The sequence below is a fragment of the Salmo salar genome, chromosome 09, assembly GCF_965601325.2.
Source record: "Salmo salar chromosome 09, fSalSal1, whole genome shotgun sequence".
Classification (NCBI taxonomy): domain Eukaryota; kingdom Metazoa; phylum Chordata; class Actinopteri; order Salmoniformes; family Salmonidae; genus Salmo; species Salmo salar.
In genome coordinates, this window is record NC_138299.1 from 83,331,198 (window position 1) to 83,347,860 (window position 16,663).

Consider the following 16,663-nt stretch of genomic DNA (forward strand, 5'->3'; position numbering starts at 1 on the left):
TTACACTATCCATAAAGGAATACCTAGGTTTAACTTACAAGCAATACTTTTTGCTAGGACTGTCTGGGAGGGATCTAAGTGGGGAGGGGAAAACCGAAAACTAGCTGTTATTGGCAGAGAGGTTTGGAGCTACCATTCTTATTGATCTATTTACTAATATACAGTGGCTTGCGAATGTATTCACCCCCTTGGCATTTTTCCTATTTTATTGCCTTATAACCTGGAATTAAAATATATTTTTTTGGGGGGTTGTATCATTTGATTTACACAACATGCCTACCACTTTGAAGATGCAAAATATTTTTTCTTTTGAAACAAACAAGAAATAAGACAAAAGAATGGAAAACTTGAGTGTGCGTAACTATTCACCCCTCTAAAGTCAATACTTTGTAGAGCCACCTTTTGCAACAATTATAGCTGCAAGTCTCTTGGGGTATGTCTCTATAAGCTTGGCACATCTAGCCACCAGGATTTTTGCCCATAATTCAAGGCAAAACTTCTCCAGCTCCTTCAAGTTGGATGGGTTCCACTGGTGTACAGCAATCTTTTAAGTCATACCACAGATTCTCAATTGGATTGAGGTCTGGGCTTTTACTAGGCCATTCAATACATTTAAATGTTTCCCCTTAAACCACTCTAGTGTTGCTTTCAGCATTATGCTTAGGGTCATTGGGTCAGCATGATGCTGCCAATACCAGGCTTCACTGTGGGGATGCGGTTCTCGGGGTGATGAGAGGTGTTGGGTTTGCGCCAGATATAGCATTTTCCTTTATGGCCAAAAGGCTACATTTTATTCTCATCTGACCAGAGTACTTTCTTCCATATGTTTGGGGAGTCTCCCATATGCCTTTTGGTGAACACCAAACGTGTTTTCTTATTTTTTTCTTTAAGCAATGGCTCTTATTGGCCACTCTTCCGTAAAGCCCATCTCTGTGGAGTGTATGGCTTAAAGTGATCCTATGAACAGATACTCCAATCTCCGCTGTGGAGCTTTGCAGCTCCTTCATGGTTATCTTTGGTCTCTTTGTTGCCTCTCTGATTAATGCCCTCCTTGCCTGGTCCGTGAGTTTTGGTGGGCGGCCCTCTCTTGGCAGGTTTGTTGTGGTGCCATATTCTTAAAAAATTGTATTAATGGATTTAATGGTGCTCTGTGGGATGTTCAAAGTTTCGGATATTTTTTTATAACCCAACCCTGATCTGTACTTCTCCACAACTTTGTCCCTGACCTGTTTGGAGAGCTCCTTGGTCTTCATGGTGCCGCTTGCTTAGTGGTGTTGCAGACTCTGGGGCCTTTCAGAACAGGTGTGTATATATACTGAGATCATGTGACAGATCATGTGACACTTAGATTGCACACAGGTGGACTTTATTTAACTAATTATGTGACTTCTGAAGGTAATTGGTTGCACCAGATCTTAATTAGGGGCTTCATCGCAAAGGGGGTGAATACATGTACACGCACCACTTTTCCGTTTAATTTTTGTAGGATTTTTTGAAATAAGTAATTTTTTTCATTTCACTTCACCAATTTGGACTATTTTGTGTATGTCCATTACATGAAATCCTAATAAAAATCCATTTAAATTACAGGTTGTAATGCAACAAAATAGGAAAAAATGCCAAGGGGGATGAATACTTTTGCAAGGCACTGTACCACCTGGTGATGTCACCATGGGAGACCAAAACTCCATCCCACCAAAACAGGCTGAAATTTGAGGTGGTCTTTTCAAACACCTCTTACTCTAAAAGGGCGTTATCATAATTTTCACAATTTCACAGTATTGTTCCAACCTCATAGTGTGGAAATATATAGAACACACAGGAAAATCTAGTTTTTAACTGAAATCCATGGCCTTTAAGGCTACTTAAATTATTCATAATCTGAGAGGGAGCAGGTAGTGGCATGTTAAATGTTCTGTAAACCTGTAGTCATTGCATTTTAGTTCAGATACGTGGTTGAAATGCATATTTTATGTCTATCGATTATTATTTATAATAATGTCATTCAGAGTCTTGGTTTGATTATTTCTATCACGTGCCCATGTGACCTTTTTCAGATTCAAGAAGAGTGACCATGGAATTTTCCATTTTAGGACAGGCTTGCAGAAAATGAGTTCAAAGGTAGGCTACTGTAGGCTGACACACATGAAGCTCTGTATAGGCTGAAGTACCCCACCTACCGCCACATAAGTGGCACCTGGCTAGTTAGCACACATAGAGTACACACATTTCTGAAAGGGCAAATTGTGTTTTATCCGTTATATGCTTTACTATGAAGAAATGTCTTCAATAAAATATGTAGGAATAATGCAGTTGCGTTGTTGAATATTGTACTCTTCTTAGTTACCTTGCACTTAGCCTATTGATTACCTATCAAATCAAACGCATTTTGATAGTAGAATTGATTGTAATAATGAAACATATTTTATCCTCTACTCACTCCTCCCTGTAACCCTTGTCCAGCTGAATACCAGGCTGAGGGAGTGTGACCAGAGACTGACAGAGGTGCGTAATGAGTACCTTCTGACACTGTCTGCCATCAACTCTCATCACCAGTACTACTACACTGCAGAGCTGCCTGCCATCATGAGGGTAAGACCACCTGGCATCTCCTAACGGCATACGGCATGTCTCTCTGGATTCTCATCATGAGGCTGTCATAAGACTGAACACACTGCATAGTCCCCGCAGACGTACCTCCTGTCAGCTATAAAACCTCCCTTTGTGTTTGTGATGAGTCAGTGCTAGTTGACATAATTTCCTGTCCCATTGTGGTTGTCTTAGTTGTAGAGTGGAGAGCATAAACTACACAGAAATTAACCCAGATAGGAAATCCTCAAATGTTCCTTTTTGGCTTTTTACCTTTGCAAAGTAATCAGGTGAGTCAAAAGTTCAGCTCAGTAGAGACCATTCATTTCAGGGGCATTTTCCCCTCAGAACATTCATAACGCAACAATCTTCTTGAAAGTGTCTATCTCTCAATCAAGGGAAATGTCACTCAGTGACTCAACTCTTGTTATTGCAATAACCAATGTAATTCATTATGAATCAGTTGATTCAAATCCCTCAGACTGAAACATTGGAATGACTGAAACATTGGAAAATAAGGAAAGGGCATTTCCTTCTCAAATCACCTCTGATTTTGTACTGCATCAGGGCTTTGGCTATAACCCCAGCTCTCACCTCTGTCGTTTACCCAACAGAGACTGGACAGTGACCTGTATGAGCAAATCCGAGAACACTTCATTCTCTTGTGCTGCACAGAGATCGACACCTGCCGGTCAACGCATAGTAACTTTAGCAAGATCTGCGAGAACTCCACCAAGGTGAGGCCGTGCGTGGGATCCACTGAAGCCCTTCTCACAGTAAAACCCTCCCACAGACAGTAGCCCCACTGTAATACCCAGAGCTGTGACATTCCTCACCTGGGCACCGCTGATGGAGGCCAGACAGACCACTGACTGATGTTCTGTTCTATGGGAGACATGTGAACTAGTGTCTGTGTCCCAAATAACACCATATTCCCTATATATTGCATTACTTTTGACCAGGGCCCATAGTAGTGAAATATGTAAGAAATAATGTACCAATGTAGGAGTAATGAGAGTGTTTGTTTGGTTCTCTGATAGGTGTCTCGAGAACAGAACATCCAGATCTTCCTCCAGGAGTTCCCGGTCTTCACCAGAACAGCCAGCTTTCACTTCCAGGTTGCCCCTAAAGACAAGGTGTGGCTCACTGTGGTACCACTGTTCTTGATTACCATGTAAACACCATAATATCACAATTAATATCCACAAAGCTGTTTGAATAAAACCCTGATTGAGGTGAAAATGTTGATATTTTCATGTAGTCTTTTGTGTGTGAGATAATCCCAGCTTCACCTCTCCTGTTCTTTCTAAAGGTGTGCATTCTGAAGCAACATAGCTCCAGTGCTGAGGGGGAGAGCTGTTTGGACAAGGAGGCCCGCAAGTGGTCTGCTAAGGCTGCCAAAGACTACAAGATCATCTCACACGGAGATAGGGTGAGTAGTGGGCGAAAGCTCTGTTTACCTCTGGTTCGGGAGCGTGACCTTGTGTCTACCTTCCTCATAGGCCCTGCAGATGCTGGACAGGCGTTTCAAACTGCTGTCAGGAGACACAGGAGTCAGCGTGGAACAGAAGATGGTGGAGGTGAAGGAGAGTGTGAGGAAAGCACAGGTAGGACTACTACTAGCCCAACGTAATGTTAATGACCTCACATTAACATTACCCTCCTACTATTCCACCCTACCAGGAAATTTATAATGATAAGGCAAGCAGTCATTAACCAGGCTTTATCAGAGTTCCTCTTTGATACGTTGGTGTTAGCCTTCTTTACACTCTTAGTAAAAAGGGTTCCAAAAGGGTTCTTTGGCTGTCCCCATAAGATAATCATTTTTGGTTCCGGATAGAACCCTTTTTGGTTCCCCTCTGTGGAAAGGGTTCTACATGAAACCCAAAAGGGTTCTACCTGGAACCAAAAAGGGATCTTCAAAGAGTTATCCTATGGGGCAGTGTAGAGGTGGATGTAGTTATTTAATGCTAAGTGTTCTAGGCCTATAGCCATGCCTCTGCAGATGCAGGATGCTTTCTACTACTAGAGCCTTTGTAGAGCTAATGGCAGGGCTCTCCTCCACTCTGCCTGGCCCAATGATGAGCCAGGTGGATGCCCTTTATCTGGATCTGAATGGAATGTGTGTCACTGCCTACTTCCTACTTCCCACAAGGACAAATGCAAATGCTGCTGGCACCATGAGTCAGTTGGAACTGTTCATTCAACCCACCACCTCCTCCTGCTTTATTCAGTTGTCTTGGGCTCAGAGTAAGCGTTATGTGATGTAATCAAGATTTTGTATTGGCCTGGAAAACCATGTTTCTTTACTTACAAGAAAGAAGTTGGGTTTAGGAAACATAATGCAGCCAATATGTTGTTAATGTACAGCTAATATGAACCTAGTATGATGCTACTGCCAACCCCAGATGTCCTTGCTGACTACAACGCTTATTTTGCTGTGCTGTTTAATGAATATTATTAGTATTATGGCTTATTAATATGTAGTATGTTTAAGTTATTATGTCTGAGGTGTTACAGTGTGTGAGGTGTTACAGTGTGTGAGGTGTTACAGTGTGTGAGGTGTTACAGTGTGTGAGGTGTTACAGTGTGTGAGGTGTTACAGTGTGTGAGATGTTACAGTGTGTGAGGTGTTAGTGTGTGAGGTGTTAGTGTGTGAGGTGTTAGTGTGTGAGGTGTTAGTGTGTGAGGTGTTAGTGTGTGAGGTGTTACAGTGTGTTAGTGTGTGAGGTGTTACAGTGTGTTAGTGTGTAAGTTGTTACAGTGTCAGAGGTTACAAGGTGTGAGGTGTTACAGTGTGGGAAGTGTTACAGTGTGGGAAGTGTTACAGTGTGGGAAGTGTTACAGTGTCTGAGGTCTTACAGTGTCTGAGGTCTTACAGTGTGTGAAGTGTTAGTGTGTGAAGTGTTACATTGAGTTGTGGCTGTAAAAGGGATGACATTGAGGAAAAGTAATCTGGTACAAGGTACCTATGAGAGACGTGTGGGAGGGGTGACAGGTGGTAGTAAGTGGTGTGTGTGTGTGTGTGTGTGTGTGTGTCCAGGTGAGCCGGGTGAAGGCGGAGTCCAGGCTGGCGCTGCTGGCGTCGGCGGGGGTGGACGTGGAGCCATGGGTGAGCAGTGCTATGACCCAGGCAGACGAGGAGCTGGAGAGGGACAGGAGGCTGAGCGAGGCACGCATGTCCAACGGAGATATCTCCGAGGACGAGTTTGAGTTCACAGACTTCGACGACTACGATGAAGATGGTGACACTTTCATCGATTCAACTTCCTGCTCGGTGCCGTGTGGATACCCCTTGGCTTGCATGGTTCTCTACAGCTATCAGGTGACAATATCAGGACTTAACATTTTAGAAATGTCAACATTACAGGAATGGGATTTTCCTCTCAGATGTTATAGTGTGTAATTTGCTGGCCCATCTTCCTGCAGGCCTGCCAAGGAGACGAGCTGTCAATCACAGAGGGAGAAGAGCTTCAAGTGATAGAGGATGGAGACATGGAGGACTGGCTGAAGGTAAATGAGGACAGATTTCTCTCTGCCTGCGTCCCAAATGGCACCCTATTCCATATTTAGGCTCCATAGGGCTCTGGTCAAAAGCAGTGATCTATGTAGGGAATAGGCTGCCATTTGGGATGCAACTTTTGTCTCATGGAACAGTGCTATTTACTGTAGCAGGCAGTTGTTCCCACGCATTTGCCCACTCTACCAAATGTCTGCGGTCTCCTCACTTCCTGTTTCTACTAAGCACAGAGTAAACAAACTGCTGGTCTTCCTGTTTGAGAAAGAGAGGCATTATGTCGCTTCAACTTCATCTTTACTGATCCGTAACAGTTGTGAAAAATAACGGGTCAATTGCAACCAACATTAAGCACTGTCAACATGAGGCGAGCGCTCTGTAAACCATTAATAAGATCCCACACAGTTGATCTCAACTGCAAACACTATTGGCCACCATGTTACCGCTCCCTAAAAGTGTTAACTTTAAGTCCTGGTTACTGCCAACATTTTTCAAGAATATTTAGCCATCTGGTGGGTATTATCTTCAGAATAAATTAAACATTCTATTTGAGCAGACTAAGCACAGATTTGACTATTTAACAATCATTCCTCTTTTACAGTGACAATTTAACATTCACATTTTATCAGAAGATAAAGTATCCTGAACTATCCACATTCTAAAATTGGTATCTAAATCAAGCCAATCATGATTGAGTTAATATAATATATGTTTTCATAAAATTATAGTCTAATCAAGGATACTAAATGTAAAATGACAAATTATATTATAATGTAGCCCAAACATAGATGAATTATAATGTATTGTACTTCTACAGTACCCCTGTGCACAAAGCGAGGTTCGTACAGAAATGGTTTGACGAGATGGTGTGGAAGAACTTGACTGGCCTTGAGGGAAGGCCACAGGGTTATTGTTATGCTGAAACAGGAAAGGGCCTTTCCCCAAGCTGTTACCACAAAGTTGGAAGCACAGAATCGTCTAGAATGTCATTGTATGCTGTAGCGTTAAGATTTCCCTTCACTGGAACTGAGGGGTCTAGCCAGAACCATGAAAAACAGCCCCAGACCATTATTCCTCCTCCACCAAACTTTACAGTTAGCACCATGCATTGAGGCAGGTAGCGTTCTCCTGGCATGCGCCAAACCCAGATTCGTCCGGTGGACTGCCAGATGATGAAGCGTGATTTATCACTCCAGAGAATGCATTTCCACTGCTCCAGAGTCCAATGGCAGCTAGCTTTACACCACTCCAGCCGGCCCTTGGCATTGTGCAAGGTGATCTTAGGCTTGTGTGCGGCTACTCCGCCATGGAAACCCATTTCATGAAGCTCCTGATGAACAGTTCTTGTGCTAACGTTGCTTCCAGAGGCGGTTTGGAACTCGCTAGTGTATGTTGCAACCAAGGACAGATGATTTTTACGTGCTACGTGCTTAAGCACTTGGCGTACCCATTCTTTGCGCTTGTGTAACCTACCACTTCGCTGAGCCGTTGTTTCTCCTAGACGTTTCCACTTCACAATAACAGCACTTACAATTGACCAGGGCAGCTCTAGCAGGACATAGATTTTACAAACTGACTTGTTGGAAAGGTGGCATCCTATGAAGGTGGCACATTAAAAGTCACAGCTCTTCAGTAAATCCATTCTACTGCCAATGTTTGTCTATGGAGATTACATGGCTGTGTGCTCAATTTTATACACCTGTCAGCAACGGGTGTGGCTGAAATAGCTCATTTGTATTTATTATGGATCCCCATTGGCTGCTGCCAAGGCAGCAGCTACTCTTCCTGGAGTCCAGCAAAATTAAGGCAGTTTATACAATTTTTTAAACATTACAATACATTCACAGATTTCACAACATGCTGTGTGCAGGCCCCTACTCCACCACCACCATCACATATCTACAGTACTAAATCCATGTATATGTGTGTGTATAGTACCTATGTTATCGTGTATGTGTATGCATGAGTCTGTGCCTATTATTGTGTTGCTTCACAGTCCCCGCTGTTCCATAAGGTGTTTTTTAATCAGTTTTTTTAATATAATTTTACTGCTTTCATCAGTTACTTGATGTGGAATAGAGTTCCATGTAGTCATGGCTCGAAGTAGTACTGTGTGCCTGCCATAGTCTGTTCTGGACTTGGGGACTGTGAAGAGACCTCTTGTGGCATGTCTTGTGGGATATACATGGGTGTCCGAGCTGTGTGCCAGTAGTTCAAACAGAAAGCTTGGTGCATTCAACATGTCAATATCTCTCATAAATACAAGTAGTGATGAAGTCAATCTCTCCTTCACTTTGAGGCAGGAGAGATTGACATGCATATTATTGTTATTAGCTCTCTGAGTACATCCAAGGGCTAGCCGTGTTGCCCTGTTCTGAATCAATTGCAATTTTTTGTGGCACCTGACCACACGACTGAACAGTAGTCAAGGTGCGACAAAACTAGGGCCTGTAGGACCTGCCTTGTTGATAGTGTTGTTAACAACACTATCAGAACAGGGCAGCACGGCTGCCTTCTTAACAACACTATCAACAAGGCAGGTCCTACAGGCCCTAGTTTTGTCGCACCTTGACTACTGTCCAGTCGTGTGGTCAGGTGCCTCAACAAATTGCAATTGATTCAGAACAGGGCAGCACGGCTGGCCCTTGGATGCCTTCTTAACAACACTATCAACAAGGCAGGTCCTACAGGCCCTAGTTTATTATGGACTTCTTCCCATCTTAGCTACTGTTATATCAATATGTTTTGACCATGACAGTTTACAATCCAGGGTTACTCCAAGCAGTTTAGTCATCTCAACTTGCTCAATTTCCACATTATGTTTTACAAGATTTAGTTGAGGTTTAGGGTTTAGTGAATGATTTGTCCCAAATACAATGCTTTTAGTTTTAGAAATATTTAGGGCTAATATATTCCTTGCCACGCGCTCTGAAACTTACTGCAGCTCTTTAAGTGTTGCATTAATTTCAGTCGCTGTAGTAGCTGACGTGTATAGTGTTAACCTCTCTCGGGTATGTGGGACGAAATCGTCCCACCTAGTCAACAGCCAGTGGAATCGTGTGGCGCGATATTCAAAAACCTTAAAAATGCTATAACTTCAATTTCTCAAACATATGACTATTTTACACCATTTTAAAGACAAGACTCTCGTTAATCTAACCACATTGTCCGATATCAAAAAGGCTTTACAACGAAAGCAAAACATTAGATTGTCAGGAGAGTACCCAGCCAGAAATAATCACACACCCATTTTTCAAGCTAGCATATAATGTCACAAAAACCAAAACCACAGCTAAATGCAGCACTAACCTTTTGATGATCTTCATCAGATGACACTCCTAGGACATTATGTTATACAATACATGCATGTTTTGTTCAATCATATTCATATTTATATCAAAAAACAGCTTTTTACATTAGCATGTGACGTTCAGAACTAGCATACCCACCGACACTTCCGGTGAATTTACTAAATTACTCACGATAAACGTTCACAAAAAACATCACAATTATTGTAAGAATTATAGATACAGAACTCCTTTATGCAATCGCGGTGTCCGATTTTTAAAATAGCTTTTCGGCAAAAGCACATTTTGCAATATTCTGAGTAGATAGCCCGGCCATCACAGGCTAGCTATTTTGACACCCACCAAGTTTGGCACTCACCAAACTCAGATTTACTATAAGAACAATTGGATTACCTTTGCTGTTCTTCGTCAGAATGCACTCCCAGGACTTCTACTTTACACTCAATGTTGTTTTGGTTCCAAATAATCCATAGTTATATCCAAATAGTGGCGTTTTGTTCTTGCGTTCAAGACACTATACGAAGGGTGACGCGCCGGCGCGTATCGTGACAAAATATTTCAAAATATTCCATTACCGTACTTCGAAGCATGTCAAACGCTGTTTAAAATCAATTTCTATGCGATTTTTCTCGTAAAATAGCGATAATATTCCGACCGGGAGACGTTGTTTTCGTTCAAAGACTGAAAGTAGAAAATGGTGTCTTCACGTGCATGCGTGCGCCCATGTCATTGTTCTCAGATCGACCACTTTCCAAATGCGCTACTGTTTTTCACCCAGGGACTGCAGAGTCATCATTCCCCGTTCTGGCGCCTTCTGAGAGCCTATGGGAGCCTTAGAAAATGTCACGTTACAGCAGAGTTACTCTGTTTTCGATAAAGAGGCTATAGAAGGCCAAAAAATGGTCAGAGAGCGCACTTCCTGTATAGAATCTTCTCAGGTTTTGGCCTGCCATATGAGTTCTGTAATACTCAGACACCATTCAAACAGTTTTAGAAACTTTAGGGTGTTTTCTATCCAAATCAAACAATTATATGCATATTCTAGTTTCTGGGCAGGAGTAATAACCAGATTAAAATCGGGTACGTTTTTTATCTGGCCGTGAAAATACTGCCCCCTAGCCCCAACAGGTTAAGTCATCCGCATACATATAAACTCTGGCTTTACTCAAAGTCAGTGAGTGGCATGTCGTTAGTAAAAATTTAAAAGAGCAAGGGGCCTAAACAGCTACTCTGGGGAATTCCTGATTCTACCTGGATTATGTTTGAGAGGCTTCTATTAAAGAACACCTGTTAGACAAGTAACGTTTTATCCACATTATAGCAGGGGGTGTAAAGCCATAACACATGTTTTTCCAGCAGTAGACAATGATCAATAATGTCAAAAACTGCACTGAAGTCGAACAAGACAGCCCCCACAATCATTTTATCATAAATTTCTCTCAGCCAATCAATCATCAGTCATTTGTGTAAGTGCTGTGCTTGTTGCGTGTCCATCCCTATAAGCGTGCTGAAAGTCTGTTGTCAATTTGTTTACTGTGAAATAGCATTGTATCTGGTCAAACACAATTTTCCAGAAGTTTACTAAGGGTTGGTAACAGGCTGATTGGTCAGCTATTTGAGCCAGTAAAGGGGTCTTTACTATTGTGGCAAATAGGAGTGGCAATATCGTCTGCTATTATCCTCAGTAATTTTCCATCCAGATTGTCAGACCCCGGTGGCTTGTCATTGTTGATAGACAACAATAATGTTTTCACCATTTTGAAGGGGTGTCTGCATACATAGTGTATATTCTTTCAATAAATATTGATTCATTACCTGTTACATCCGTTGTTGGAATGAGACCAAGGTGCAGCGTGGTAGGCGTACATCTTCTTCTTTTATTAACAATGACACCGGGAAAAACAACAAAATACGAAAACGAACGTAAAGCTACATGCAGTGCAGAAAGCAACTACACACAAACAAGATCCCACAATCACAGGTGGGAAAAAGGGCTGCCTAAGTATGATCCCCAATCAGAGACAACGATAAACAGCTGCCTCTGATTGGGAACCATACTAGGCCAACAAAGAAATAGAAACATAGATATGCCCACCCAAGTCACACCCTGACCTAACAAAATAGAGAATAAAACAGGCTCTCTAAGGTCAGGGCGTGACATTACCAGCCTTGCTATTTTCAATGTTCCTGATAGGTCGATATTTAATTGGGGCCTGGAGTAGAGAACCTAGATACCAGCTGTGCGGTATTTAACTCATTTGACACAGTAACGGGAGATCAACTGATCTTCTGGTTTATTCTTGTGGCTTTTTTTTGCAAGTAAGTTTATTTTAACACGCTGGTGCACGTAATCTCCAGGTAGTAGCTTTTTAAGAAATCCAGCGCCAACCTGCAGCTGCGCGTTAAGCCTGTTGGTTGCAATTGACCCAACGAGACTCCATAATTGACCCAACGAGACTCCATAATTGACCCAACGAGACTCCATAATTGACCCAACGAGACTCCATAATTGACCCAACGAGACTCCATAATTGAATGGCTATAATACTATCTTCTTAACACATCTATGAAGTCCAACTGTCCCTGAATATACTATCCCTAAAGCCATGTTATTGACACTCACTGACTGTGCTCCTCTCCAGGCCCGTAATGCAGCAGGCCAGGTTGGCTACGTCCCTGAGAGGTACCTGCAGTTCCTGTGGTCACCAGGAGAGGGCTCCTCTGTCTGCCTGGCGCAGGGCTTCCCTTGTCCCCAGCTGGACTGGTCCTTCAACAGTTCCGGCTCCTCATCAGAACATTCCAAGAGGCAGCAGGGCCGCTCCCCTCAGTCTGGGGGTTAGTAGGGGCTCTTCTGTCTTAAGAATCATCACTAACCAGAAAGCTTCTCTCCCACCTCTGAATGTTTGTGACATGATTCCTACCATTTGGACAAGTGGCCAAATTCCAGGTTCAAGCCGTTATTGATATAGCTGTGTCACCATCTTGTTAATCATTAGTAATGCTGTCGCCATCTTGTTAATCATTATGAATGTAGACAACGTTTACCCATGTATTACTGACATGTCTGTTCTGTGGTGTAGGTCTGGCACGGGCTCTGTTTGAGTACCAGTCTGATGTCTGTGTGTTTGGTTCCGGTCTGGTCTGTTCTGTGGTGTAGGTCTGGCACGGGCTCTGTTTGAGTACCAGTCTGATGTCTGTGTGTTTGGTTCTGGTCTGCTCTGTTCTGTGGTGTAGGTCTGGCACGGGCTCTGTATGAGTACCAGGGCCAGGGTCCAGAGGAGCTGTCCTTCCCAGAAGGGGCGGTCATTAGGCTGCTGCGCTGCCGCCAGGGGGAGGTGGACGACGGCTTCTGGGAGGGAGAACTGGACGGACGCGTGGGGGTTTTTCCTTCTCTGGTGGTGGAGCTGCTGGGAGACGGGGAGGAAGAGGAGGAAGAGGAGGTGAGAGATCTAGTTAACCCTCTGAATGACACTTTGTTGTCAAATGTACCTGGACTCAAAACATACATGGAGTGATGAGAAAGAAAGCTTTGAACATACAGTATGGATGAGGTCTAGTTGTGAAGTGTGCCACCTTGTGGTATAATACTGTACAACACATTCCATAAGACTAGTCAAGTGATAGAATTTGGAGTCTGTTAAAAAAAAATCTGCATTCTCAAGGGGATTACTATTATTTTCATTATCTGAATTCCCATTGTTTCTACATTTCATTCTGCAGAGCCTTCCCACCCCTACTCTTCCTCCATTCTCTCCACCCATCCCTATTTCTGGAACCCCCTGCAGTCTCCTCTGCTTCTCATCAGGCCCTGGGTCCTGGTCTGTAAACAGTACGCCCCCTAAGGACCAGGAGGACAGGTTGCAGGCTTCTTTCTCACTGAAAACACAGAGCCTGTCAGACAGCAGGGCAGGTGGGGATTAACTCTCAGTCATCATAGAAACCCTATGTACAGTACACGCACTGTTAGAACCCCAGTAGTCTTCATTAACAATGTACAGTACACGCACTGTTAGAACCCCAGTAGTCTTCATTAACAATGTACAGTACACACACTGTTAGAACCCCAGTAGTCTTCATTAACAATGTACAGTACACGCACTGTTAGAAACCCAGTAGTCTTCATTAACAATGTACAGTACACGCACTGTTTTGTTCCTTTTCTTTTCTCTGAACACTGTGTATCTGGTCTTGTTTTCTCTCACATCCTCTCAGAGAGTGGAGGCAGCACACACAGCTCCCCTGACCTCTCAGCCAGAAGAATACGACCGGTATGTAGACTAGACTAGGGCTGGGTAGGTCAGGGTAGGGTTGGGTAGCGGTGGGTAGGGTAGGGCTGGGGAGGGGAGGGATGGGTAGTACTGGGTAAGACTGGGAATGTTTGGGTAGGGCTGTGTAGGAAATGGTAGCACTGGATAGGGCTGGGTAGGACTGGGTATGGTTGAGTAGGGCTGGGTAGGACTGGGTAGTGTTGAGTAGGGCTGGGTAGGGTTGAGTAGGGCTGGGTAGGCCTGGGTAGTGTTGAGTAGGGCTGGGTAGACTGGGTAGGATTGAGTAGGACTGGGTAGTGTTGGGTAGGACTGGGTAGGGCTGGGTAGGGCTGGGAAGTGTTGAGTAGGGCTGGGTAGTGTTGAGTAGGGCTGGGTAGGACTGGATAGTGTTGAGTAGGGTTGGGTAGGTTTGAGTAGGACTGGGAAGTGTTGTGCAGGGCTGGGTAGGGCTAGGCTGGGCAGGGCTGTGTAGGACTGGGCAGGGCTGTGTAGGACTGGGCAGCGCTGGGTAGGGCGGGGTAGGGTTGGGTAGGATGGCGGGGCAGGGATGGGTAGGGATGGGTAGGATGGCGGGGCAGGGATGGGTAGGGATGGGTAGGGAAGGGCTGGGTAGGGCAGGGATGGTAGGGCTGGGTAGGTATGGGCAGGGCTGGATAGGGATGGGTAGGGTAGGGCTGGGTAGGTTTGGGTAGAGCTGTGTGGGAATCCCTTAGGACTGGGTAGGATTGGATAGGGCTGGGTAAGGTTGGGCTGGGTAGGGATGGGTAGTGTTGAGTAGGACTGGGTAGTGTTGGGCAGGGCTGGGTAGGACTGGGTTGGGCAGGGCTGGGGAGTGATGGGTAGGTTTGGGTAGGACTGGGTAGGTTTGGGTCTGGCTGGGTAGTGTTGAGTAGGGCTGGGTAGGGTTGGGCTGGGCAGGACTGGGTAGTGTTGGGTAGCACTGGGTAGGGCTGGGTAGGACTGGGTAGTGTTGAGTAGGGCTGGGTAGTGTTGAGAAGGGCTGGGTAGGACTGGGTAGTGTTGGCCAGGGCTGGGTAGGATTGGGTAGGACTGGGCAGGGCAGTGCTGGGCTGGGTAGAGCTGGGTGGGGTAGAGATGGGTAAGGATGGGTAGAGCTGGGTAGGGGTGGGGAGGCTGGGTAGGTTTGGATAGGGCAGGGCTGGGTAGGGCTGGGCAGGGTTTGTGCCGCTTCCTCATTTTCTTATCATATCCTTATTTGTGGTGTCCTGTCATCTTGATTGAATTTTGAAGCATAAAGCGAGATGGCTCAGTTTTTCAGTCATTATATTATGCTCCGTAAGCGTGAACATGCTCTTAAATCTTTTCAGTTGATCAAATCTTCATGTAGTTTCTATTGTCTGCTGAATGCCCTCACTAAAGCTCAAAATGCACTATTACTGTAGTTTGAATGTTTTGTAAAACTACATTGTCTCTTTTGAAGCGTTTCATCTGTTTGTCTGTCTTTATTCATTGTTTTGTTGTCCCAGACAAGGGCTCCCCCTCTTCCCCCGACTCAGAGACACTCCCCCATGCCCTGAGGAAGCATGTGTGGGGGAGTGTTCAGAAGAGACAGAGTGGACACCACAGGAGAGTCTTGTGCCTTCACCGAAAGGATGAAACACAACATCACAGGGACTTGTACAGTATGTAGCTACCAGGTGAGCTTTGTCTCTTCCTGACAGGCGACACTATTTTTGAAAGTCAGTTTTCTTGTATTGTTTACGTGATAATATGTCAAAAAACATGGATTCATCTGTCTCTGAGCTTCAGGGACATCATTCACCAGTTTTCAGAAGTATTAAACTATCTTAAAGAAAGGAGGACCAAGGCACTCTTCATATAATAAATTAAAATGCCTTTATTAGTATGGCATGTTCAATAGAAACAATGTTTTTTAAAATCTGACGCGTTTCGGCTGCATGGCCTTCGTCAGGGAGTACAAAGAAATAATACAATGTTCTCTTTTTAACAGCTTTTCCAATTATCTCTAATTTGAAGAGGGAGTGGTTACAAGATTGATTGGACACACCAGGATTTTTAAAAACATTGTTTCTATTGAACATGCCATACTAATAAAGGCATTTTAATTAATTATATGAAGAGTGCCTTGGTCCTCCTTTCTTTTTGATGACCAACTCACCCCTTTTACCAAAGAGCACCTTCTGTCTACCAACATGTACTATTGTGTACCTTAGTAGCGCTTCCTTTCCTCCTCTTTCTACTATTAAACTATCTTGTAGGAAGTGATGTTTATAATTTGCGTATGATAAGATACAGGGTTATTTGAGATCCTGTAGAAATGTTCAGATTTTCACTTCAAATAAGCTTGTGCCTGATGTTTTTTAGCTTGCATGATAATGTACTGTATTAATTATAAAGTAGTAAACCATATATAATGTACTGTATTAATTATACAGTAGAAAACCACAATGTACTGTTAATTATACAGTAGTAAACCATATTCTACATGTCATGTTCTATTTCCATGAAAACTGAGATGTATTAAATAATCTTCCTGGTGGGTTTGTGCTTGTTAATATTTTACTTCAACCATCCTGTAATTCTGAGGTATCAGAACGAAATGCTCTAACAGTACCACATTGGGTTAAGTCCACCGCAACAGTTAGTCATACGAACAACAAAGGTCAAATGCATAGCTTTAATATATACTTAGTTTGATTCCTTAAGAATTGTTCATTGTACAGCTACATTTTCACATTTGAGACTACTCAAATCATCAGGTTGTTGATTAATAGTATGCATATAATATATATGTTTTCCTCATGAGTTATTTCCAGCTTCGGTCAATGAAGACACATGCAATATATGATTCTAAGGCCATTACAAACACATTTAAATATAGTTTACACTCAATGGACACAGTGTAAGACAAAGGAGTTAGATCATTACTGTGAATTGATAATGCATGTAGCAGCCATGACCAGCAGAGGAGACCACATCCTGGTAACACGTGACGATTC

General features: G+C 43.6%; 1 protein-coding gene across 2 annotated transcripts in view; it reads left to right on the plus strand.

The window, feature by feature from the left end:
* The window catches only part of LOC106611980 (F-BAR and double SH3 domains protein 1), a 31,871-nt gene extending 15,666 nt beyond the window's left edge, over window positions 1-16,205 (plus strand). The window contains exons 7-20 of one of the 2 annotated variants that reach the window (XR_014378814.1): window positions 2,058-2,121; window positions 2,464-2,592; window positions 3,204-3,326; window positions 3,630-3,725; window positions 3,902-4,021; window positions 4,092-4,196; window positions 5,633-5,914; window positions 6,019-6,102; window positions 12,057-12,249; window positions 12,649-12,854; window positions 13,135-13,324; window positions 13,627-13,682; window positions 15,170-15,340; window positions 15,655-16,205. Coding sequence is in view for 1 of the 2 variants with exons in the window: in XM_014212720.3 (XP_014068195.1) it covers window positions 2,058-2,121; window positions 2,464-2,592; window positions 3,204-3,326; window positions 3,630-3,725; window positions 3,902-4,021; window positions 4,092-4,196; window positions 5,633-5,914; window positions 6,019-6,102; window positions 12,057-12,249; window positions 12,649-12,854; window positions 13,135-13,324; window positions 13,627-13,682; window positions 15,170-15,220 (1,699 nt within the window). In the remaining variant the exon portion in view is untranslated. Of the gene's footprint in view, window positions 1-2,057; window positions 2,122-2,463; window positions 2,593-3,203; window positions 3,327-3,629; window positions 3,726-3,901; window positions 4,022-4,091; window positions 4,197-5,632; window positions 5,915-6,018; window positions 6,103-12,056; window positions 12,250-12,648; window positions 12,855-13,134; window positions 13,325-13,626; window positions 13,683-15,169 lie in introns of both variants that reach the window. The other variant, XM_014212720.3, reaches the window with a different exon arrangement.
* Window positions 16,206-16,663: the final 458 nt, after the last annotated feature.